Source organism: Lichenostomus cassidix, chromosome 1, assembly GCF_008360975.1.
Source record: "Lichenostomus cassidix isolate B80296 chromosome 1, HeHo_3.0, whole genome shotgun sequence".
NCBI classification, from domain to species: Eukaryota; Metazoa; Chordata; class Aves; order Passeriformes; family Meliphagidae; genus Lichenostomus; species Lichenostomus cassidix.
The window spans coordinates 30,911,984-30,936,778 of NC_139479.1; the positions used below are offsets into that span (position 1 = coordinate 30,911,984).

The following is a 24,795-nucleotide window of genomic DNA, read 5'->3' on the forward strand; positions in this document are numbered from 1 at the left end:
AAGAAAATAGGGTGAGACTAGACATAAATTTGAATGATGACTTTAAGGATCTTGATTATTCCAGTACTTCAGAAGATTTCCCTGAAGATAATAAATGTACAGATAATTGTGCATTCTTCTTTCTGAGATCGTAGTTTTCTTGGTCTGGAATGCAGACATCCTTATTTGCTTTTCAGAGGATAGTATAATTTTTATTTTTGGCCTTTGCCAACAATGATGATGGAATAACTATGAACAGTTTTCTTTACCTTGGAGATGCAGCAAGAAAAAGGTTTCCATGACAACTGTTCATTAACAAAAGGCTGACCTGTTGTTTTCAGTTCCGTGCAATCTGTCAGTTTCACGTGAGTTATTTCAAAGAGGTTAATTTACTAAAATATGCATCCAGATTCATATTTAGAAAAAGAAAAGAATAGCTTGGGAGCTTGTCTAAACTATGCTATGGTAATTCTGGGGGAAACCTTCCATATAGAATCATATGAGTGTATGCTGCAGGTTGTGTCATTGCGCATACAAGTTTGCAGGTCAAGGAATTTTGACTCAATAGTTTGCTCAAAAGAATTACATTCAGCCAACGAAAACATCTTTCTCTGGTCTAAAATAATAAATATTTTATAGGGCTGTTGTGCTTTGGTTTTGTCTTAAAGATTTTGAAATCTTAGACTTGAAATAAAAGCCATTTTGAAACAAGTGAATTCTTTTAACATGAAAGTTAAAGTGTTCAACTTAGAAAATGGCAAAAGCTTTTGGCAATAAAAAACTTTGCCTGTGATTTCTATCAGCTGAATCTGACAAATTACACTTGACTTCGTGAGCAGTTTTGATTGTTCTCAAAGTATGCATAGTATTTCAAGTTTAGTATTTGCTAAGAACATGTTTCATTCTGTTTTTTGTCTTCAAAGGTATAATAATGTGCTTATGCTTGTCTGCCCCTTATATTCTATTCAAAGTGTTTTATAAACTACAGTAAAAATTCATGTTGCAAATTATGCTGTTTGTACTTGAAATTACACTGGGAATTTGTAAGGCAATGTAGAAGTGAGCTCCTACATGGTGAGACCCTGCTGAACTTCTAGTAACTTAGTTTGAGTAACATCCAACAACCATGGCATGACAGAACTTGAGGAGGGGTCATCACTCCTGCCTTTCAGCTTTCAGACCACCTGGAAATGACAAATAGCCAGATTTCAGTGCTTAGAATTATGGGCAGAGATTACCTCATCTGTCTCCATCAAGATACTCCACTAACATCTTCCCATTGTCTTTAGCTTCTAAGTGATTTTAAGATTAATTTGATATTAGGAGCTTTGATGTGGTCTGGCACTGATGTGACACAGATTTATTAATCAGAGAGACAATGTCTTCAGAAAGAGAGAGTGATATAAAGTCACACCACTGCTCCTAAAAAAATGACTTATACTGCTGTGATTTGGAATCCAGCTATGCTGAGATGATTCAAACACAAATCATCACTGAAAAATAGTCTCAATTAAATAATTCTCTTTATTGCTCTATTTTCCAATTGTTTGTCATATTACCCCAACAGGGGTTTTAGCTTAATGTGAATTGAACCTCCTCCATGTTTTTCTCATCTATATCCTGATCTCAGGCAGGCACCTGGGGAAGGTTCCCACTCAGTCATTTGCATTGAAGACAATTTTGGGGAGAGTAACATTCTCTTTCTTCTCCAGTTCTTCCTTGGATTTTTTTTCTGTTTATATTCAAAATCAGGACGCTGATATGTAAAATAACTTTTCTTGTCCAAACTACTGAGTAATTTAAGAGACTGAAAGATAGTGGGACTTCAGACTGAGAGTTTGGAAAGCATCTTTCCTCTTTTGTCTTCCTTTTCTATGCTTTTCTCTGCCATTTGAAGATCTACTTGCAATTGTATTGGTTTTTATTTTACAATGAAGTTGACTTCTGTAGGTGTTGTCTTAGGAGATTTGAAAAGTATTGAACTTCCTGATTCTGGTGAACCTGATCAGTTTCCTAAGCCTTATTGTGGTTAATCAAGACAAATTTCAGTGACCAATGGCCACCTTGTTTACTCTTTGGTGATCACTGTGATGGTCAGAAATGTCTCTCTATAGCTTTACCACGCTAATTCCTTAGCAAATAAAGTCCTCCAGGAAAAGAGCACTAAATACATTTAAACATGTACTCTCACACCTTTGTGCTAGAATTAAGTGCTAGTAATATAAGAGAGTGTTTTAAGGCTATAGAACCTGGAATATGGTCATGATGTAGGCATCTTTGTTTCCTTCTGACTTACCCTTTCATTGTTAGAGTGAGTTGTTTGACAGTACTGATTTAGTTAGACTGACTTAGTTAGGAATCCAAATTTGTAATTTCTGTGTAATGGGATTGTATCTTGTAGAAGAACTGGCTGAAATCTGTGCCTTATTTCGGACATTTGTAGTGCTTAAATTTCTCTTTCTGCAGCCTTCCAGTGTTCCTTCTGGCTGTTCTGAGCCTCAGCATTCAGTCATTCTGGTGGAGGAAAATTAGTTGGATAAATGGTATCTGTGTCTTTTATTGTATAATAGATGTTACCGTTGGCCCGTGATAGCAACGACAAGAAGGGGAGCGTACTTATTAATCCTCTGGCAGTGAATCTTGATGCCTATAAAGAGAAGCTGGAACAAGCAATTAAGTCCTATGAAAGGCAAGTCTACTCACCAGAAATTTATCATGTTTGCAGTCATGTTTCAGTTTTTTCTTATGTACTGGCAATTTCCTCACATGTGCTTTGCTCAATACTGATAATTCTGCATGTTGATACACTTTTATCCACCATCAACATGTAGGAGAAATGTTTCTTTTCTTAAAAAAAAAGAAAAAGCAGAACACAAAATTAGATAATAAGGAAAGGAGATGATAAATAACAGCATGTTGCTCATTGTTTGACAATGACAAAAGCAAAATTCTTTTACTATTTGGGAGCAAACCTGAAACCATTCATCCCTCAGGATGAGGTATAGAAGACAGATCTGCCTAAAGATCCTTATAATTGACCGTGTAAAAAAGAGATCCCTTTACTTTTCCTCCACATGCAAAACAGCAACCCAGTCAAATTTATTTTGCTCTAGATGTCACAGCTCTTTTCTAGGAACTGAATTTCCGAAAGCTGCAGTTCAACTTTGCAAATCGGGGTTGGTCACAAATTTATTCTGACGTGTAGGTGAAACAATACATCAGGGCATTCAGGTTTCCAGCACAGAAGCAAACATGACAATATCTTCCCCATGTGTAGATTGACTTTTGCATCAGAGTTAGAGGGAGGAAAAGTGGTGAGGGCAGAGGTTTTGTGCTCTGACAAAGAGAATATACTGTATTAAAGGAGAAAAACACTGGAAGCTTCATAATGTGTTCGAACTTGTATAGTCAGAAGCTTTTATAAACAAGTTAGTTATGAGTGTGCAGACTTAGAAGGATGAAATAGACAGTGGCACATGCTGAGACTGTAGATTGAGAACAAACTAAGTAGTTTATATTCTAAAAATGCTGGGATTTAGTTTCTAGGAGATAAAATGAATCATCAAGAATTTTATGTTCAAAATCTGTTGTTAATGTGCTTTTTTTTTTTTTTTTGTACATGCACCAGTAAATCTGGCAAGACTATTAATAGTCAATCAGGCTACAATCTGAATTTTTCCTAGCAGTGAATTTGTTCTTGTATATACAAAGGAAATTTGGAATTTTTTTCTTGAATAACAGTAATTAGGATCATCAGTAAAGGTTTCTTTTGTAGTCTGAAAGGAAGTAACTGAGTGATGGCTTAATTGTGTGAGATGTTAATAGAGAAAACCATAAACTAGATGATCTAATAAGAGTTTCAAATGTATGTCTTAAAAGTAAAAGCAGAAAGTTTAGTGGAGCTTTTAAAAGATCTCAGAGCTGCATTACTTTGGGATAATAATTTCTGTTTTCCTGTCAGTAGCTTTTCTTCATAGCCAGAGTCTAATGAATTAGAAACCTGAATGGCACAACTGAGAGGTAATCTTAGCAGGGGAAAAACCCATAGAAATTAGCATTACCACATTCAGACTACATTTTCTGAAAATGTTTAATTGGAGGAACTGTGCAGCTTAACTGGCATTTAATCAGTTTTGTTATTTGATTTAGCTTGCTGGTGCTGAAGAGAACCATCCATAGAAAATCCTGGCAGGAAGCAGCAATGATTGCCATTAAACCTTCTATGACCCTGAAAATAGTCATGCTGTTATTTGATGGAAGATACTGTTTTCACATCTCCTTTTGCAGTTGATAATTTCATAGCTGAATGATAAGGACACAGTTTGATGATACACTGTGCTTGGAATACAAATCAGTGCAAATATCTTAAGAAACTGTGTTTATTTGATAGTTTTGAGATGATCAGCTACACAAGGAACTGCATTCCCTCAAAAACTTCTTTGCTTTCTTTAATAGGCGCCTGAACCTTGTTATTTGGCGAGCACTATCTCAGGAGGAAAGAGACAAGTAAGCTATTGCTTTTGGTTTTCTAATGTACCCCTGAAGGGCTGATCATAAATATTTGATAGTTTTTTATCACCATTTCTATGACCTACTGGTTTTATTTTCAAATATTTTATAACTGTACCTTGCTTTCAAATATATATGTATATGATATGGAGTAATATTAAATTCAGGACCTCCTTTTTGTGGTGCTGATTATTTTTAAAGGAAAGGACTTGCATTCCATTTGAATCTTGCTGCCCTATACTTAACCAGTGTCAAGAGGCAGGGCTTTGGGAGGACAGCATGTCATTGCCTTTGACATCAAAGTAAATCTCTTATCCCATAAAGAGCACTCCAGTGGCTGCTTTGTAAAGGTGTAATAAGCACCTTCACAACATGTGCTGAAACTGTTTATCACTCTGGAAGTTTGTACTACGTTAACTAAACTATTTTTATATATTGATTTTGAAAATTAATGGGTGTATAAACAGGATTGGCATCAGTGAAGTTAGCATCTGTTTGTGCCAGATCATAAAGTGAAGATCAATTAATGAAAGCTGAATGGGCCTGAAATATTTCTTCACAGAAAAATGAGAATGAAAGCTAGAATGCTTTTAAGAAGACGTAAGCTAATGAGTAAAAACCACAGAGTTCTATCATCAATAATGAGAACTAAAACCCCTCTCTGGTGCAGAGAGGAAGTGAAGACTGTTAAACAAAAAAACACCATGTAATTTAAAAGAAAGGAAATAGATGTCTGTTGATAGACAATGAGTTGCAGAGTATGGAAATTTGACAGGGTGTCATCCAAAATGCTTAATTGTTGATAACATATGGCCAATTATGCATGTAATGAAAAGAAATGTCCTAGTAATGGCACAGTCTGTTGCTATAGGAGCATATTAAACCATTAATATTGGTGCTTAGGTATTTGATTTATTTCTCCGCTATGTTTACAATTTGAATGATCAGGCTCATGTATTACAAAAGGATGACAACATATTTTTAAAACTGGTAATCTGGAAGGAGAGAGTAATAAAGAAAGTGTAGTAACTTGGTCACAAGTGTCCTGAAATTATTGGTTGAGGGGCTTTCTGGTTTGCTAGTGCATATTAAAATGTTACCTCAGATACTAGGGAAATTCAAATTCACTAGAGAAGTGGTAATATTGTGCTTGTTTTCAACATGGTTGAGGGAGCCAACTCAGGAGATGTTAGCTTGACCTTTGTTATGAATTAATAATGGGTTCAGTTAAGAGAGAACAAAATCTAGGTAAGTAACGATACTGGTCAGGTAATTTCAATACAAAACAGTTCCTAGAGAAGTAGAGAGATAACGAATAACAAAAGTACAGCGATGTGGTAGGCATCATCATGGTTGCATGTGTTGCTAAGACAGACATTTCGATATTCCCTCTAGTTCTAGGCTTCATAATTTTTTACATGTTGGCAAAGCTGTAGAGCAGAGCCACAAAAATGCTCCTTTTTGAGGACTAAAAAGAAGTATGTTACTTCCAATTGAAGATGTGAAGAATTCTACCTGTTCTGGATTTTGAAAAATTCAGTTTCTTTTGGGGTTTTTTTGGTTTGGTTTTTTTTTTTTTTTGCAACAAGATGACAGCACTGATTTCACCCCTTGGTTTAAAAGTACCTTCAGTGGGTAGCTTCAAACTGGCTGTTTAGTGTAGCAGATATTGACACAATCTGAGTCATGGATGGAAGCACACTTGTGGTCACTTGAGTAAAATTGAGGAGTGGAATATTGGCAGAGGAATAAACAGCAAGAGATTGTCTCTTTTGGTATGATTAGTCAAGATTAATGTGGCAAGTCAGGATTTAGTAGGTGTCTGATGCCATTTTAGGTTGCCTAGATACTTGCGACTTTACCCTACCTGCTACTTCAGAAGGGCCAGGGATTTCTGTAATTTCTCTGCCATGGCTGCAAGTTCTTTGTTGATGCCTTATGTAAAGGACATCTAAAATTACATCAGACATCTGTGCTTGGCCACTTGAGTTGCTCTGTAGCTGTCTTTCTATGAGATGTAGTTAAACCAGACTTGATTGTTTGACCAAACACAGCAGTATGTGAATGAAATGCAAGAACTTGTGGCGTACAGAAGATAAATTGGGTGAATCTGATTCTCTATTCTGCCTTTACAATTTGTGACTATCTGTAAAGCACTGATATAATTAAAAGTTTTCCTACTTGTGATTATTAATTGTTTTTAAAAATCTATTTTTTAAGATTTAAGGAGGGTGGTCCAGTCCAATATATACAGCATAAAGAAGCTTTGCTGGCGGCTTTAGAGAATTTGGGATGGCCAATTTCCTATGAAGATGTAAAATTGTTAGAAGATGAGATACTGACAGCATTAACATACATACAACAAGCCTCTGATCTTCAGGAAGCTGTCAAAAAGGAAGCTGAGAAAAGCTCAGAATCACACATAAGCAACAATAAAAAGGTAATATGTGGGAAGGGATGTTTTTTCCCCCTTAGATGTTCCTCTTCACTATGTACCTCTGGAATATGTTTTTTCCATGATCATAGCTGATAAAGTAGACATTTAGCATGATGCTAAATAAAATGGGTAGAGGAAAGAAGGTAGTTAAAAAGAGAGCAAGCTTTCAATTGCTTTTTTTTAAGTATTAGGGGAGTAGAATTTCTGAAGTTGAAAGAGCCACAGAAATCAAGCTTCTTTGAAATAAATCACAGCAAAAGATCTTTATCTCTTCTGCAATGGTAGTGGGAAAGCAAAAGAACAGATATATTAAAGGCAATTTAGATATAAGATTTGTGGTTGGGTTAATATCTGATAAACAGGACTAAAAGATTGTGTAATATTGGACTAATTCACTGTAATCTTCTGGTATGTTTCTTGTAAAAGAAAAGATGGAGGGAAGAGGTGGGATTCAACTTCATTTTTGTACGCTAGAATTTAACTGTCCCTAAAATGTGGGGATACATGAACTGGTGGGCAACAGCATTGTGAACTGAGTCAGTGGCCTCTGGAGTTCATCCTGAAGTGGACACCCACTTTTGGCAAGGCAGAGAGGGTTTTTTCTCTCTCCATTTCATTAATACATTAGTCTAGCGCTAATACATTAGTCTAGCTATCTGAAATTGTGATTGAAGTTAGTGTTTTTATATATATGCATGTGTGTGTTTTCTGTAGTTTTTGAGGTTTTTTTTCCATTAAGACTGTTAATTTGAAAACATTTTAATTTCTTCAAAAACCAGATTATCTTGATTCACTTTACATTTGTTTGAAAATATTGCATTGCTGTTACAGCTATTTTGATTATTGCTTTACCCATGGTGTATAATGTCCCAATGTAAGAGTAGCAGAAACATGTTCATGTTTCATTTGTTGAGTGTAATTTTGCTGTTGCCTTGGAACAACCAAGTGTGTGCTCTCAGATATGATGTGATTAACATTGTGCAATCACTTATCCTGAGTCAACCTGCTTTAGGAATCTAATCAGAGCAGCATCTTCAGTAATTGCTAATATGCAACTGAAAGGCTTTAAGAGCGAGAGGCAGAAATGCAGATGTAATTAGAATTCTGTATATGTGATAGAAAAACAGTGGGAAAAATGAAAAAAAAAATGGGGAGCCTGTTAAAAGTATTGTTGAAGGTTTTGCCAACTGCAATGTCTGCCTAGAAAATGGGTATAGAGAAATAAACTTCCAGCTGAAATACATTACAGCAAGGAAATAGCTGATATGGCACTGAATGAAACTTGTCATTGTGACATGGTAGAAAAATCACAATTATCCTGAGGCTCTCCTCAACAAAGCAGACTTTTAAATTTCCTGATTTTTTTTCACTAAATTTTAAATAACACACTTTAGTTTTTAGCATTTATGTGTTCTGAATTACCTACACAATTTCTTGAGAGAATTAATAATCCTTTTTGGATGTCGTTGCTATGAGAGCTTTCTGTTTAAGCCTACAGCTGAATTAATGATCAGTACTCTGACCTTCTCTGGGAGTTGTGTTCAGGCTGCTCCATTTGCACATATCAGTGAAAGGTGGGCTATGCCAGTGCTGAATTGGAGCAGGATGAAGGAGACATCCACCAGCACAGGGCTATGAGATGACTCAATACCTCTTGTGTGGCAAGAGGTAAATGCTTTAGGAAGTGAGGAAACATTTTGTTATTTTCAGGCAAATTTTAGAGCAGTAAACATGGATGACTGCCTAGTTGGAGGGCTAATTGTAGACTGTATTATACTCGGTTTGCTCAGTTCTTTTTGCTGTCCTGACTAAAGCACAAGTTAACAGAAGTCTTCCTCTTTAGGCTGGCTTTTCATCTAAGAAAAATGAAGAATTTGTAATTTTTTTTTTTGGTAACAACTACCTGTTTTCACTTAAAATATTTTACCTGTTTTGAACTTGTCAGGCATAGCAATCATCCACCATTTCTTAGTGGTTTCTTTTCCTCATTGAATTATGAAACCATTTACAAGATGATATAACCAAGTGAAAGGAATTGGTCAGGTCCACTGCTCAGTCATTAGAAAACCTCAGTCTGCTGGGGTCATGGCATTACTATTCTCCAAGTGGGATAGATTCCAGGACAGTTTGGTGCTTTCTCTTAATGGCTGTAACATTTTAATGTAAAGTATTCCTTTTCCCAGTATTGTAATCTGGCCTTTGAGTGCAATGGAGAACATTTCCTCGCATAGTAAATATTTCTGTTTCTATATAGCAGTGGATTTCTGCAAGTAGTGGATTCTGCAGTGAAAGAAAGCTGCATTTGTTGCAAAGAATTAACTCTCATTAAGAATATACTTTTAAAACACTGTGTTTCTGTAAGGATGAACTGCAATGTGCAATGCTCACTTTTGTTTGTGGCCCTGCTGACTGTTCATCATATGATTAAAAATAACTTCAAATGGTTAATAAGCATAATGTGTTTTGTAAAGCATGTTTATTTGGGTGGAAAGGGACCTCTAGTGGCTCACTGAGTTTCTTCTTTCTGAAAAATGTATTTCATTTACAATTAATTTAATTATTCTTAATGCAAGATTTATCGCTGAGGCTTGATTCTTTGCAAGAATGGAAATTCTGGATATCCCTTTCATTTCCTGGTGTCCTTTTCTTATACTCCTAATTCTTCCTCACTCTTTAAGGATCACTAATCTCTATCTGTTGATAACTTTTTTGCATTCATATTTCCTAAACAGTTTGGGATCTCCTGCCTTTGTTCTTGTGTCTCTAGGGAGACACAAAGGAAAAACAAGCACCCCAAAAAGCACAACAACTAAAAAGCTATTACTAGCTAGAGAAGTTTGGTCTAATTTTCCATTGTCACCAGTAAAGTAGCCTGCTGAACAGACAGACAGTAGGTACAAAAAGATAAGCTCTTTCATAAAAATGGGCTGGATCTACACAGAATGGGCTTCTTCCCACTGACAGCCAGGGAAGAGTAGTGGTTGCTTGGCTCTGAAGGTGTCAGGATAATGAAAAGCCAAAGTTCCGGCCAAGATACATGGAGATCTGTGGGTAGTCTTCATGTCTATTCTCACTTATAGCAGGAAAGTGCAAAACCTATTCTTTTTGAAAGGGAATTTAAAAATGTAGCATTTATTGGAAGAAATAAACAAAGTCTCCTTCACCCATTGTGGTTTAATGTGTTGTCTGCAACAGAAGCAGAGCTAAAACCTGTGAAAATCCCTGAGAATCAGATGGAGCTCTTTTGTAATAAAACTACTGGATGCCAGAAATGGGCACTCTGACAGTGTCTGGGTCAGTCATGCCGAACACCTAAATCTGTGTGAGAGAAAAGAGAGATAGATTTGAATTTAGACAGTGTTTCTGAGCCACCTGAATTCTGCAGGACTCAGAATCCTCATTGTGGATGCTTGTGTTGTCTTTAGTATTTGGATTAATGTGGAGTGCTGGAAGTTGCCCAAGTTAGCAGTCAAGCATTACAAATTAGTTGATAATAAATATTCAGCAGCAGCTGTCCTTTTGGAGCCTGAGGAATTAAGTAAATGCTTTACCCAAATACCTTTTTGTGTCTGTGGAACTGTAGGTCTGCTCTCAAATCAGCCTTTGTTGAGTGTGCTTCAAATAGTCAATTAAGCACTGTAAAGAGCTTCTGGTTTGGTCTGAGTTTGAAAATCCAAACTGTTGATAAAATTAATATTCTGTGGGAGTAAAGAATAAGCTGGAAAAATCCCATCTATCTCCGATTTAAAATATCTCGTTGCCTCTTCTTTTGTGTGTGTGTGTGTTGCTTATTTTTTGGACTTTTTTTCTGGGGTTGTTTGTGATTTTTGAGGGGGAGTTTGAAAAAAAGATGTTGTGATAATTATAATGAAACTGAGAACAAACAATTTAGTCTGTTATTAATATCTGTTCCATCATTATTGACTATTAGGGAAAATCAAGTATCAAATCAAATATGTCTTTTTAGGAAAAAGAATGTCATCAGACAAAGAAGCAAGTCATAAACATCCTAGCAAGCAGGGGTATTATTAGGAGTCTGTGAGTTAAGCTAGTTTTTCAGAACAATGTGTAGATCTGCAGAAAAGTTTGAGATTTTTAGTTGCATATCTTTATGATTCAGAAGGGCTGCAAGAGATGGATGCCTGCAAATCGTTCACGAGATAGGTGAATAAATATTTTAAAAGGTAATGGTGAAACTGACTTATTTAATGGTGGAAATAAATTTCACAACTTTAATTTAATGGTGAAACTGATTTTTTGTAAGTGACTTTTGCACAAGCTTGTAGTTTATATTTAGGAACATTACTGCAAGCAGTATGGAAAAAATAATTAAGGTATGAAGGACCCGAACAAGTGGGGCAGAATAATGCACAGTGGCAGCTCTGGAAGATGTGGTATAATATTTTGCTAAACTTTTTTCCCCAGATATTTGAAGATTTCTTTGAAAATTTTTTGATTAAATATTTTCTTTTTTAATGATTTGTTCCATACAGCGAGATACTTTTCATGCAAATCAGATTATTGTGAAAACTCTCCTATCTGGATAAAATTAATGTGTAGAGCAAATTTTCTTATTCTGAAAATACAGTTGATTTTTCCTTACCTCATCCTTGAATATGAATTGTGCAACTTTGTAAATGTTTTTGTAGGAAAATGGTAGCCAGGGCAATAATTCATCAAGGTAAATAACTGCCTGAACACATGAAAATAGATGTAGTGTTATGATCATATAGAACAGGATTTTATAGGGAAAATTCTTACTTATCCATGTGTACTTATTGTACTTAGAACTATTCTGAAAGTGTAAAGTATTTCCAGTTTACTGGGAATCCTCTACAGATGTCATTACATTACAGATAGCATTACATTGCCTCAATTTTCAATTAATTCTGAAGAATAGATTAAGGCTGTCTAGATTAGCTGTTGTAGAAGAAATAATTGTATCACATTACAGAGACTTGAAGAAGAAACTGTGAAGCTGAAGTCTAAAACAAGAAAAAAAAGGCAATTATATGTGACTCACAAAAGCCAAAAGGTAATTGCAAGATCAGATGCCACAGGATTTTATTATCCAGGTATATATTTTTGTCCACATTTTCAATGTTATATAATGTTCCTTAATACTGATAAAACATAAGTTGTGGTCATAATTAGCAACATCTTTCCTAATGAGATTTAATATTACATGTGCATATTAATGAAAAATGAATCTATATATTCTATGTGCACATATATCTACATTTATAAGAAGACATACATCTTGTAAACTTGGAGAGCAATGTGGTTTTTGTCTATGAAAAGTGTATAAGGAAATTGTAAGCCAAGCTTTTGCATGTGTTCAAAAAAATCACTAAATCCTGCTGCTTTTTTGTTGAGTTTTAAGGCAGAATGATTAGTAGGTAAAACTGAGTTCTGTTGTTTCTTAAGAAAAATATTCTGTGTGTGTGTGTGTGTGTGTTTGTTTTGGTGTTACCTTTACTTGTTTGGTTGGGTTTTTTTTTCAATTATGTATTTTTAACTGTGGTAGTGGTTTTATTATGTTAACTGAGATCCCCCTGATCAGCTTACAAATTTCAGGCCTGTGCTTGAAGAAGACTTCATTTTATTTTTATAGCATTATTAAGAATGGTTAGTAAGGCAGGGGTATTTAAGGTACAAGTGTCTCTATTGTCCTAGCACAGCTTACTGTAGCTAAATGAAAACGAAGAATGTATAGTATAGATGTTTGACCTCACTGATGTGTGACAGCCCGTAGGAATTTTAAAAAAAGTAATTCACAAGCGGTGAAAGAAAAATAAATTGAATATTTTATTCTATTGTTTTTCAGGCACTGTGATAAAAAAGATCAATTCTACCTGTGCGCTTGTTGGCTTCAGCAATGGGGAGAGCTGTGATGTGCCTGTCAAGTTCACTATACCTGTAGGAGGTGCTATGCCATGCCCACATCTGCAGGTGAAAAATTGTATTTTTTTTATCATTGCAAATGTGCATTTCATATTTTCTTTATTTGCTCAGAACTAGAAAAAATGATAGACTTAAAAAAATATTTTAAATACGTATAATTATTTTAAAGAAGAGTTTTTCATGATAGTGATATCATGCTATTTTAACATGCAGTTTTTCATTTGTTTGAATATTGTTTTCATTTCAATCCTATTCCTTTGTTTATTAAAATTATGTATACTAAATTAATTTATATTGTTTTCTTTATAAAACATTAATATTTCCCCAGTCATAGAAGAAAGGTGAGCTATTTGTTAATAGAATTATTGTTTCCTAGCACATGGATTATAAATGTAAGAGAACCTTTTATACTTACTCTGATGTACAGCAGGTTTTAACCATTTTGTTTTCACAGCATGTTTTAAATCCAGCAAATAACCATATACTAACACAAATAACATTAATAAGAATATATATAATCCCTGTTCCATCTCTGGTTTTCTTTAAAATTTTGTCAGCTGACTATCTGTAATCACAGTTGGGTTTGTTTGGTGATTCTTATTTTACACACAAGAAAGGTGATGGTTGCATAAAGGATACAGCATGGATCCATCTGGTTAAATAAAAGGAACATGTTTGTGATGGCATTGTTATGTATAAAACTAGAGATGCCTCTTTTTCAGTTTGAGATAAAGGCAAATCTTGATACAGTAGTTCCTAATAATTCTGTAAGGGGAATATCCAACTCTAGAAATCTGTAGAATTTGATATAAAAATGTAACTTCTGTGTTAATTTTTAAAACAATTTTGTATAAATCAGTTTCATACGGAATTATCTAAAATTCCCAAGGTTGGTTTAAAAGCTTATTGAAAGCCTTAAACTTTGCATAGAGTCCAAGGGAATGCACAGTTTGTAAGAGTTTCCTCATTCAGTTCTTCTGCCTAGGTGAGCCCAGGTATATTTAGCAGAGCTCTGTCCTTTATTTTTATTTTGTGTTCTCTCCCCGATTGAGTGGAAACTGCGAGATCAGTGCATGCAAGGACCAAGTTATTCTTTTCTTTCAAAGGTGCATATTAAAGCACGAGAACATGACAGAATGATGATTCAAGTAAAAATATCTTAGTAGTTACCTTTTATGTCTTGTAAATCTCACAAGTTACATGGTTCTTGCAATGATGCTTTCCTGATGTGCAGGTTGGAGACTATGTGTTTGCCAGAACTGGAATACAGGCAGGAAATGAATGTTATGTACCTGCAATTGTCATAGCAACACCAGAGAGGGTGGAAACAGGTGACAAACTCTACACAGTACTGATGTTCAACAACAGGCAAGTAAGTGAACCTAGGAGATGATATCTGTCTGGCAATTTTACCATTATTCTGTTTTTGAAGAGACAGATAGAATTTTACAGGCTAATGAGCTCACTGTCCCAAGCTGAGTCTCCAGCTAAACAGAGTAAATCAGATTTCTGAGTGCAATGAAGAGCTCATGTAATAGACCTGAACCAAGAAGTTCTGTAGCATAATTTATTCTTAAATCATACTCTGTTCTTTCCTCTATAATACATTTGGTGGCTTTCACAAGTTCCATGCTTCTAAAATAAGAAACAGAGAGAGTTTTAACACAGTTAGTATAGTCTGAAATTAATTTCCTTATGCTTGCTTGGTTTGGCTTTTGTTTGTAAGCCATTATGATAATTCTACTGCATTTTTCATAGCAGGTATTAAAGAAAATTTAGTTTGTACTTGAAACTTTTATATTAATTACCCTTATTAGAGGCTGATTACAGTTACATTTAAACAGTTGACTTTTTATACATGTGTATCTTCATTGCTTTTGAGATTTAGGTTTAAATTAGATGAATGTTGATTGTGTTATTGCAGGAACATTGTGTAAGAAGCGAGCTCATTAAAATCAGCCAAACCAAGTATATCTATTCGTGTCAGTACATAAGAATGGTGCAGAAGTTGGATTGTGAGATGTGAGTATGTTTGAACCTAAAAATACCAAAATTTTTTCATGTGAATCCTAAATGTTGCACTTTGAGTTCAGTTATGCTGTCAGGTTCCCATACTATGACTACAGTTGTTGTGAACTGGCTTACTCTACACATGCAACTAAGTTTGTATAAGAATTTATTGCCCTATTTTCACTCTGGAGACATTGGTAGAATGTGATGGTTTGAAGCTCAGTCCCAGGAAGTTGTTAAGAGGATTGCTGAAAGGTGAGATGGAGTTTCCATTTGTTGTAGACCTTGTTTTCCTTTTAAGATACTTATTGTTATGTAAAGCTACACATTAAATTGGAAATATTTTTTAAGATACTAGTTCATCTTCTGGGCTTAAATCTGGGGAATGATGGAGAGTGTGTAAGATGACTATGAGTTCCTATTTAGGTTCTGCAGAATTAATATGCAGCAGGATATGAAGTGTGCATTAAAAATGCTCTGGTTCCAAGTGACTGTGGATTACATTTTCATCTTGTATTAAGCTCTAGTTTAATCCAGTTGAAATAGCATTGAATTGTGACACCCTTCAGAGCACCAACAACTTCAGACAGTTAGCAACAACAAACCTGAGGAAGGACAATAGGATCAGAACAATCATCTAGAACAATACATGTAGAACAATACATTCCCAACCTACAATAATTTGGGATTTTAAAATTCTCTGAAGCAGAATTGGAGTCTCTGTATTAAACAGCCTTGATGGAATTTTCTTCCATGAATTTGTGTAGTTGTTTTTGGAAACCATGTAAACCTTCATCATCCATAGCTCCTTCCCAAGGGGAGTAGCAAAATTTCATATTTTGTGTGCAAAAACATAATTTTGTTTTGAATCTTCCATCTGCCTTGACATCCCACTGGATGAAGGATTTCCTCTTCCATGTAGTATGAGCACTGATGCCAAAGAACTGTATAATCTCCATCATGGGTAATTTATTTCCAAGAGGTTGCATGAACAGGACGAATCACAAAATCACAGAATTAACTAGGTTGGAAAAGGTCTTTGAGATCATCGAGTTCAACCTGTGACCCAACACCACCACGTCAACAGCCCATGGCACTGAGTGCCACATCCAGTCTTAAACACCTCCAGGGATGGTGACTCCACCATCTCCCTGCGCAGCCCGTTCCAATGCCCAATCACTCTTTCTGTGAAGAACTTCTTCCTAATGTCCAGTCTGAACCTCTCATGGTGCATCTTGAGGCTATGTTCTCTTGTCCTGTCACTGGTTACCTGGGAGAAGAGATTGACCCCCAGCTGCCTACACACTCCTTTCAGGTATTTGTAGAGAGAAGTAAATTCCACCATTAAAAGCAATTTTAGATCACAGAATCACAGGATGGGTCAGATTGGAAGGGTGCACAGTGGGTGATCTGGTCCAAGCTCCTTGCTCAAGCAGGGTCATCCTAGAGGACATTGCACAGAATTGCATCTAAATGGTTGAATATCTTTAGTAAGGAGACTACACACACACTCTCTCTGGACAACGTGCTCCAGTGCTTGGTCTCCCACAGATGTTCTTAATTTTCACTGAAATGTTCTAATATGATTATCACCAATAAGGACTACATCTAAAAATTATGGGTGAGTATCGCTGTTGAGCCGCTAGCAGAGAAGAAATCCTCGGATTCTCAGCGTGGCATAGAAAAGAGAACTTTATTATTTTGATTTCAGCTTACACAGACTTTTCAGAGGTCACCCAGATTGGTCAGTCAGAAACCTCCCCCTAGGCCTGATTGGCCAGGCCTGAACTGTCCAAATCTTGAGACACTGTTTTTAATAACATCCAAACTTTATCTTTGTTTGTAAAACACAGAAGAAGTTCTCATGGGAAAGACCTGTGCTAGCCACAGGTGAGGGTACCAGTTGTGGGCTGATCCATGAATTTGCTGAGAATGATGGAATGAAAAGCAATTAAGATTCAAGTTCTGTGATTTCCAGATATTTTCTAGTAGTGATCCCAGTACAGTTTGAAACTCCAACTCCCACGAGCTTGCAGCCACATTCCACAAATGAATGCCTTCTCTTTACTGGGCAGACTTCCAGATCTGGAAATACATCAGTACCTTTTCCCCAGGCCATGTCATTGATAAGATGGCAGCCTCTTCCCACCAAAAAGCAAACCTGAAGAACATGGTTTCCTTCTTAATACGTACAACCAGTTGAAAAGAGGCAGGTGTATAACTGATCTGAGTTCCAGCAAAATCAGCAGAAGTTTTTCCCTTCCACTGAGTTGGATTGTATTCTAAATGAGGTACCATATTAAGAAAAGATGTGACTAAATGCATAAGCATAAGCAATAAGAATAGTGTCCATTCTACATGCTTTGTTCCATGAATGAGTGGCTTCATACAAAATATTCACTCTCCAAAGAGAATTTATGAGCAAGCTGACTTGCCATTTTTATGTTCAAATGAGGAAAAAATTGAGTTATGCACTGGCAAACAGAGAAATTCTTTGGATAATTAACTGAAATGAATACACTAAATGGAGTTTCCATAGAACCCCTACCTTTTAAGAAGGCATGGAAATGTGCTTTGCAATGAAACTTGTTATTTATTATATTTCTAAAAGAAATTCCTGCCTCCTATGTCATACTTACAGGGGTACACTGCAGCATAGTGCTCATGGGTGTGCAGAGATCTAATGAGAAAGTGCTGACATTGTTGATAGGAACAATATAAAAGCATAATTTAATCAGAAAGGAATCAATAAGTTTGAATGCAACATGATATTAGAATCTCAATGAGAGACGAACCGTTTTTGCTAAATCCTGGAGTAGTAAGAGAAAAAATATTAAAAGGCATATCCCAGGTTCCCATGTTGACAGGAAGTCCACAGTGCACACAGATGTATTACAATGGCTTGGCTAACTCCATCTCTGAGTTCTTTGGAATTGCCTTTTAACATTTTTGTGGTGTGAATTAGGGGCTATGCTTAATTCACTAATCTTTAGAGGTACTAATATAGCTCTCATAATTTTAGTATCAGACATTAGCATCTTTTTGGGGTATTTTCCTGCTGTCACTGTGGAAAGAAATAATTATGACAGAACAAGCACTTTGCAAATGTAGCTAACAAGTTCCTTATGCAAAGTAAAATGCTGTGTGATCTGGACCCACCCAGCAAAAGATTCTTAATGCCCACATCCATTCTGGAGTCATAAGAGGCAGATGAGATTAAGGACCAGAGCCCTGTTTTAGGCTATCCTTCACTTATTCAATAAGTGAAAGGGAAACTGAATTGTAGGACACTTATAGCCCTGTCAAATGGTGAAGAGTGTGATAAGTCCTTCTCTTGTCAGTACTGTGAGATGTGGAAAAAGGTGAAATCTATGTCTTGTAAAAGAGGATTTATGATATGTGTGCTTTTAGCTTGGTGAATTTCCTTTTCTGGTTTTCTAGCCCAGATGGTGAGACCACAAAGCCCTGCCCTTACTCGCCTGTAGAAGATGGCGGAGAAGAAGAATACAAGAAAATTATTGTGAAAGAAAAGAGGGGCAGAAAGAAAAAGAAGAGGACAGCAGTAGCTAAAAGGCATCCCAGGGAGATGTCAGACTTTGATGATCTTTTGTTTGTCTCCAGAAGTGATGAAAAACAGAGAGGAAAAAATTCACTGTCTAGCTCTAAGGAAGAATTTAGAGGTAAAGAGTAGCTCTGAAAAAGTGTAAGTGTTAGGAATGAAGCAGTTCTGATGGGCCTTTAGTTACTCCCCACACAAGGACTGGGTTTCTGCATTTCTGAGTGTTAGCCAAGTTAGCTTTCCCGTGTCCTATATGATGAAATTCTTTCACCTCCTTTAGAAACTGTTCTTGACATTTTCTCAGCATGGGTTTTCACCGTAAAGACAAGGAATGAATAAAGCATGTTCCAGAATATGCTACCTTAATTTCCCTAACAGTTGCAGTGAGGATGCAGTAACAACACACCTTAGTACGTGCTTGTAAGCAGAGGATATATTCCAGTCCCTCTACTGTTTGTTCTTTGTTAGATTAAAGTTATGTCTATATTGCAGGTATTAAATTATTGCACCTGTAGCTCAATGCTTCAGAGGTTAAATTGCTTTTGCTGTGTGAGCTAGCTCAGTTAAAGCTGACAGTAGTACCTGTACTCCCTGTTACTCTGCAGCAGAGACTGGGCTAGTGTAGGTCTGCCATTACATGCCAGTCAGTTCTTCATTTTCAAGATCCTACTGTCAGTGGAAAGATAACAGGAGTTTTATCCATACTTGCTAGGTGTACCTCCTTGCACCATTGCTGTTCTCAACAGCCTCATTATTTATTTACTTCTAGAAGTAGTAGGTTATAAATTCACTCAATCATCATGTTGTTAATCAACTTGATTTGGCTCCACTGAATGTTTCTTCTGTGTTTTCACTCATCCTTTAAAGATTGTCTGCAAATTCCATTTCCATTGCTTATAGAGGGTGTTATGGTGCCCATTATATAATAGGCATTTTAAGAGTGGCCTGGTCAGAATTATATGAGAAAGAGGTGTTGGGCTTGTCCAGCGAGAGACCATGGTTTCCAAAGATGGGGCTACTTTACTGGAAATGCTCAGTTATTCCAGATGCCTTCCTCTTGGACATTTTGAGATGCAGATGCTGAATAAATGTGAAATAATGCTAATGTAATCAGCAAGTCCCGTAACTGATTCTGTGCAGCTTGAAGGAAAGATTACATGAGAGCAGTGGTTATCTATGCATTTTAATCCTGCTTAGACTTAGCAAATAATCTCACGGTACTCTAAGAAGGCTTCAATGTTGTATGCAGGATGAACATGCTAAAGAAGGCACCTTGTCCTCTTCTTGTGACACCATAAGTATTGAATATGGGGGTTTTTTCCCCTAAAATTTTTTTTGTTTACATATCCTTCTGTGTTTGATCAGAAAGGAGAAAGAGAGCTGACAAAGATGTTAAATAACACTATAGGGCCATCCTCACATGGGTTCATTAGATACTTCTTTATCCGCTCTCTGTACTTGGCTGTGTCTTTATCCTCTTTGGGTGTAGATAGTTGCCCCATTTTCATATCATGCTAATGTTTCACAGCACTCTGTGTATATAATTTGGAAGTTATATCAAACATGTTACCTGACCCCTTACATACACATCTACTTGAACTGTGTTAATGCTGGATTTCATTTCAAAGATGAAGACAAGAAAGAAAACAAATTTGCCTGGCATTGTTTTTTCCTTCTGCCAAGCTTTCTGTCTAGTATGAACCATTAGTTTACACTTACTGCTTGGCTGTTCAGTATGTGTTGAGCACCAGTTCTGTGAGATTCACCTATTCAGGTTAACACTTTTCCTTAGAAGTTGTCATATTTGATTACACTGATGCGGGTAGGTGTTAAACAACATGGATGAGGAGTTAGAAAGCCTTGCCATTCTAATGAATTATTCAGTTAGTCTCTGTGGACCACATATTAAAAATAGCAGGTATCTAACAGTGGACTTTCCCTTCATGGAGTTTTTGTAATGCTGAAGTAAGGCTGGATATTCAAGTCAGGAGCCTAAACTGCACAAGTGAGGTAAAACACCCTGTTTTCCTCTTCAGACTCCTGTATCACTCTAAAGTCTCAGTTATTGTCTTTCATATGCTGAACACACCAATGTTCATCCGAGTGATCCTTTCCAGGTTTTCCTAGTAGTTGCTTTCATTTCTTCATTATTTCTGGATGGTTTATAACAAAGGCAGATTTTTTAAAAATAGATTCAGCATCTCAGAGAAATGTTTTAAGTAGCTGTAATAACAACAACTTTCATAGCTAAATATCTTTTACAGGATCTAGGTTATGCTTGTGTTTTTTTAGATTTCTAAAAGCAGTCTGTTAAACTGAATTTATCTGAAAGATGTATATCCCTCCCGCATATTCTTTTCTTTATATAATTTGGATATCTGTTAACTTTTGAAAAAGCTCAATAGTCCTGATCTGTTTGACTGAAGTAAAGGAATTTTTTCATATTTTCATGTTGTCCCTATGTGTGTATGTGTCTAATGCATTAAAAGCATTTAATGTCATCAGTATTTTTTGCATTTCCTTTCCAAAGGTTTGTCAGTTTATTTTGTCACTTCTTATGTCGATACATATATATATACATATACATACATATATATATATATATAGTAATCTGACTGGGCTATGTTTTGTAACTATTTACTGTGTTAATCAACACTTCTGCCTATGTTTCTGCTGACTTCATGTGTATATTCATCTGTTACATGAGGAAATAAGTTCTCCTTAACTTGAATGATCATTGTCAGATATAGACATGGGCATTTGTGCTGTCCAAGGTAAAATGGATTCGACTACATGGCTCTTATGTAGGTGGTCAACAAAGCCTTGTATTTCCATAAAGCTTTATATTCCACAGAGCTGTGGGCCCTATATGAACCAAGGGAGAATTTTGGAATGTTTGTGGTTTGGTTTGTGCTGAGCTAAAGTATTTCTAACTGTTAAGAGGAATGAATAGCCCATTCCTGTTTGTCCCACTTAGGGAAACAGCATGAACAGAAGTGAATAAAGACTCTAAGTAATTGTGTTAGTTGTTTAATAAATATTAGCTTCATTATTATGTTGAAATGAATTCTGTCTCATTTCTTCCAGGATTACTATATTTGAAACATTATTATTTTGATCTGTATCCTTTCCACTCTTACTGTGTTAGTTAGCTCTGTGTGTTTGTAAGAGAGCAAATGAAGACCTGAGAAATTCCTGCTGACTGTTGGCTAATGATTCTTTGTCTTGGTAACTCAAATAATACTATTTGATGTAGCAAGACTGTTGATACTTAACTCTATGCTTGGTTATTGCAATAATTGTTTTTATAGATGCATTAAAATAATATATTTCTTTCTGTGGAAAAATTCTTCCACCTGTGTTTCTAGTTTTCTCTCTGTTCTGTAATGCCTAAAATCAATGTTAATTCCATGTGCTTTTCTTGTCAATTTTCTAAAATGTGTATCTAGAAAAAAGATCAGAAAAAAAATTTGGAGTGTATGTGTATCATACATGCAGGTCTAATACTCAGTGACACACTGCATTGCCTGATGCATTAGCAAATAATAGCTATCGGAGCCAAAATCTCCTTTTTCATTTATAATGAGATGTGACTTGAAGCAATTATGCTGATAATTACTGTAACTGCCAATATGGGGTAGTTGGGAGACCTTTGAAAATGAATATTTTCTATCCTTTTCTGTGGCAAATGTAGTTCCTCTGAATTGGGTTCAAGAGTGGAGCAGCTGTAGTATCTGGCATTCTAGTAGATTGGCTGGATATCCCACAGTCGGATTTCACATTTTTAGCACCCACTCGTTTTCCAGTCTCATTTTCCATCTAGTCCATTCAGCATTTGGAGAAGGCTGTGATAATAAAGCAGTGTTCCCATCTGTTGGTCATGCCTTGTTTAATGAGCAGTTAATGTCAATTCAGCTATGCCTGCATCTGTTCCTTACTGCAGCTGTGTGTGGTTAAGGGCTCCCCAACAGCTGCCAGATTTAGCTTTTGTTTGGCTCTTGATACATGTTACAGCTTGGCCAGAAACATTCTGTCTTCTCTCAGTGTTGTCCACTCATGGAAAGAGGAAAGTGTGCTAAACTCTCTGTCTCTTTTGACATAAAGAATGAAATATGTAGACAGGCAAGGGAAAAGAGTGCAGTTCCATTGGTTTAGGAGGCATGTTTGGGAGTATCTGAGAGCAGAGACAGAGGACAGTTCAGTCCAGATTCTGGGAGCAAGACTAGAGTGGGTTCTTTCAGCATTTTAGGAAGAAATATTGGGAGCCTGTGCAGTGGCTTAGCAATATAAACACCATGTGAATTGTGTGTGATGGGCAACACTCATTTAACAGTGCATCTTTACTCAGGGAAGCAGTATGGCCACAATACCTTTCTGTATTTTAGTCTGGCAATGTTTTTGTACTGCAGACAGGCAGGACACAGCCAAGAAATTTCTTGATCCTTACACAGGTGAACTCCAGATTTCTGTCTCTTTGGTGCTGAAGAAGAATCAGAATGTTCCTTTTGTGTAAGTGCTGATGGGCACATTTATGAGGCAATTTTCTAGGGCATACTTTTGATTTTTAAACTGTAGTTTCAGAGTTTCAGTGGTAGCTGTAGATGGCCATCACTCCTTAAACTACTCATGCTCAAATCTCATACTCTCTGTGTATTCAATATGTACTGTTGCTTCCCCAACCTGTACATCATATACTTATCATTCTTTATTCTTCTGATTCCTCCCCCAGTTTTGCCTTCTACTGCACAAATGGTTCTTATCCAATCATTGAAAACCAAAGTTTGAAGCAAAATAGAGTATATGCTTTTGTTTACTTAGTTTCTTCCTATTTTATTCTCTTTCATTTTTCCTCCAGCTTCTTGTCTTTTGCCATTCATTATGACTGTCATAATTTTGTGCCAGGAGGGTGCCTAGTAGCTGGTTGTCTCATTTGGTATGACTGTAAAAAGTGATTTTTCAGTGATGCAAATAGAAAAGCAGAGAAGATAAGTCAGACAAAGGTCCATGTAGCCTGTCTCGTGTCCCCAGCAGTTCCTAAAAGATGATTCCTGAGGAAGAGTAAGAACAAAGGTTGGCCTGTGAATACAACATCTACAAGCTACAGACTTAGGAAATGAGAATACTTAAAAATACCAAAAAGCAGACTGGTTTGAACTTGTCAGGGTGAGAGCAAAATATCTGTATGCAGAACGACTGCTCTGTTATAACACAGTTATGAAGTTATTTATTTCATGTTAAATTTCAGAGGGCATTTGAACTGTGATATCCAAGCTCATGGTGGATCAGTGTGCTCTCTCACTGAAGAGTGCCTATTCTCTCCTAGCATCTTCTCTCTCCACTTCACAATCCTGGTGTTTATCAAGGTGTCAAACTCGGCAGCTGTCAAGAGCTTCAACTTCCAGCCCATTGAAGACTCCCTGATGCTTGCACAGTCCAGCTGTAGGAAATTCTCCAGAGCCTGGTAAAAGCAACATCCCCAGGGTTACCAGAGTCAGCGTGGAGCAGTGAGGATCAGCAAGACGGCCTCAGCACCACTGCACAGAGCAAAGGAAGCCGCAGGGAGGGTGCATGGTGAAGGAACTTGGGAGGAATGGATGAAGCTGCAGATAGGAAAGATTTTTAGCACTTGTAACTCTGAAATCCTAGTTCTTGAATAAAAAATAAACTTATGAATGAATACTAAATTATTTTTGATTTTGCAGACTTACTTTGGAGGTATGAAAGAGAAGCAGCATAGAGGGTCAGCTGTGCTATTGAATAGTATCAGTACAAGAAGAGAGGTGAATGGACATTAAGGAAATTCTCGACCTTGACTCTGCAATTTCCAGGCAGATGTTTGTTTTTATCTTTACATTTGAAGTAAAGTGGTGTAGAAAAGATACATTTAACCAAACAGAAACAGGTGGAAAATTAAAGAATACAAATTTATACATTGTAACCCAGTGATACATTTATATTGGGTGAATTCCAGCTTTTATGGTAGCAAATTTGATCACAGATCTTCATTGTGTTCCAGATGCATGAAATAATTATAACTGGGTCTGACTACTAGGATATTGCTCTGCTTTGATGTAGCAATAGTATCTCAGGTCTTGTCTTTTCCTTTATTACCCCCTCTATACTTTGATTATTTTCTTTTAAATACCTTTATCAGATGAAGAATATTCTTTGATTAATATTACATTATTATTACATTCCGCATAACTGAGTGAATTAGCAAATATTAAATATTGCTGCATGATTAAACAAAGAGTAATAGAGACAAAAATGAGAATAGCCTCATGCCATCACTTAGGAGACAGTATATTAAAAAAAATTATTTCTATAGTCAATGGAGGGAAACAAAGTCTTTGAAGATATATTTACATATCTCTTGAGTGCTTTCTTTAAGCATCTT

The 24,795-nt window shown here is 36.2% G+C and overlaps 1 protein-coding gene across 1 annotated transcript in view; it reads left to right on the forward strand.

Moving 5' to 3' along the window:
* Nucleotides 1-24,082, forward strand: part of VWA3B (von Willebrand factor A domain containing 3B) — a 73,132-nt gene extending 49,050 nt beyond the window's left edge. The window contains exons 21-29 of the mRNA XM_085049439.1: nt 2,550-2,668; nt 4,435-4,485; nt 6,709-6,928; nt 11,880-12,000; nt 12,753-12,877; nt 14,064-14,201; nt 14,754-14,851; nt 18,281-18,519; nt 23,722-24,082. Coding sequence (XP_084905565.1) covers nt 2,550-2,668; nt 4,435-4,485; nt 6,709-6,928; nt 11,880-12,000; nt 12,753-12,877; nt 14,064-14,201; nt 14,754-14,851; nt 18,281-18,519; nt 23,722-23,819 — 1,209 coding nt within the window. The 3' untranslated portion in view covers nt 23,820-24,082. The remainder of the gene's footprint in view (nt 1-2,549; nt 2,669-4,434; nt 4,486-6,708; nt 6,929-11,879; nt 12,001-12,752; nt 12,878-14,063; nt 14,202-14,753; nt 14,852-18,280; nt 18,520-23,721) is intronic.
* Nucleotides 24,083-24,795: the final 713 nt, after the last annotated feature.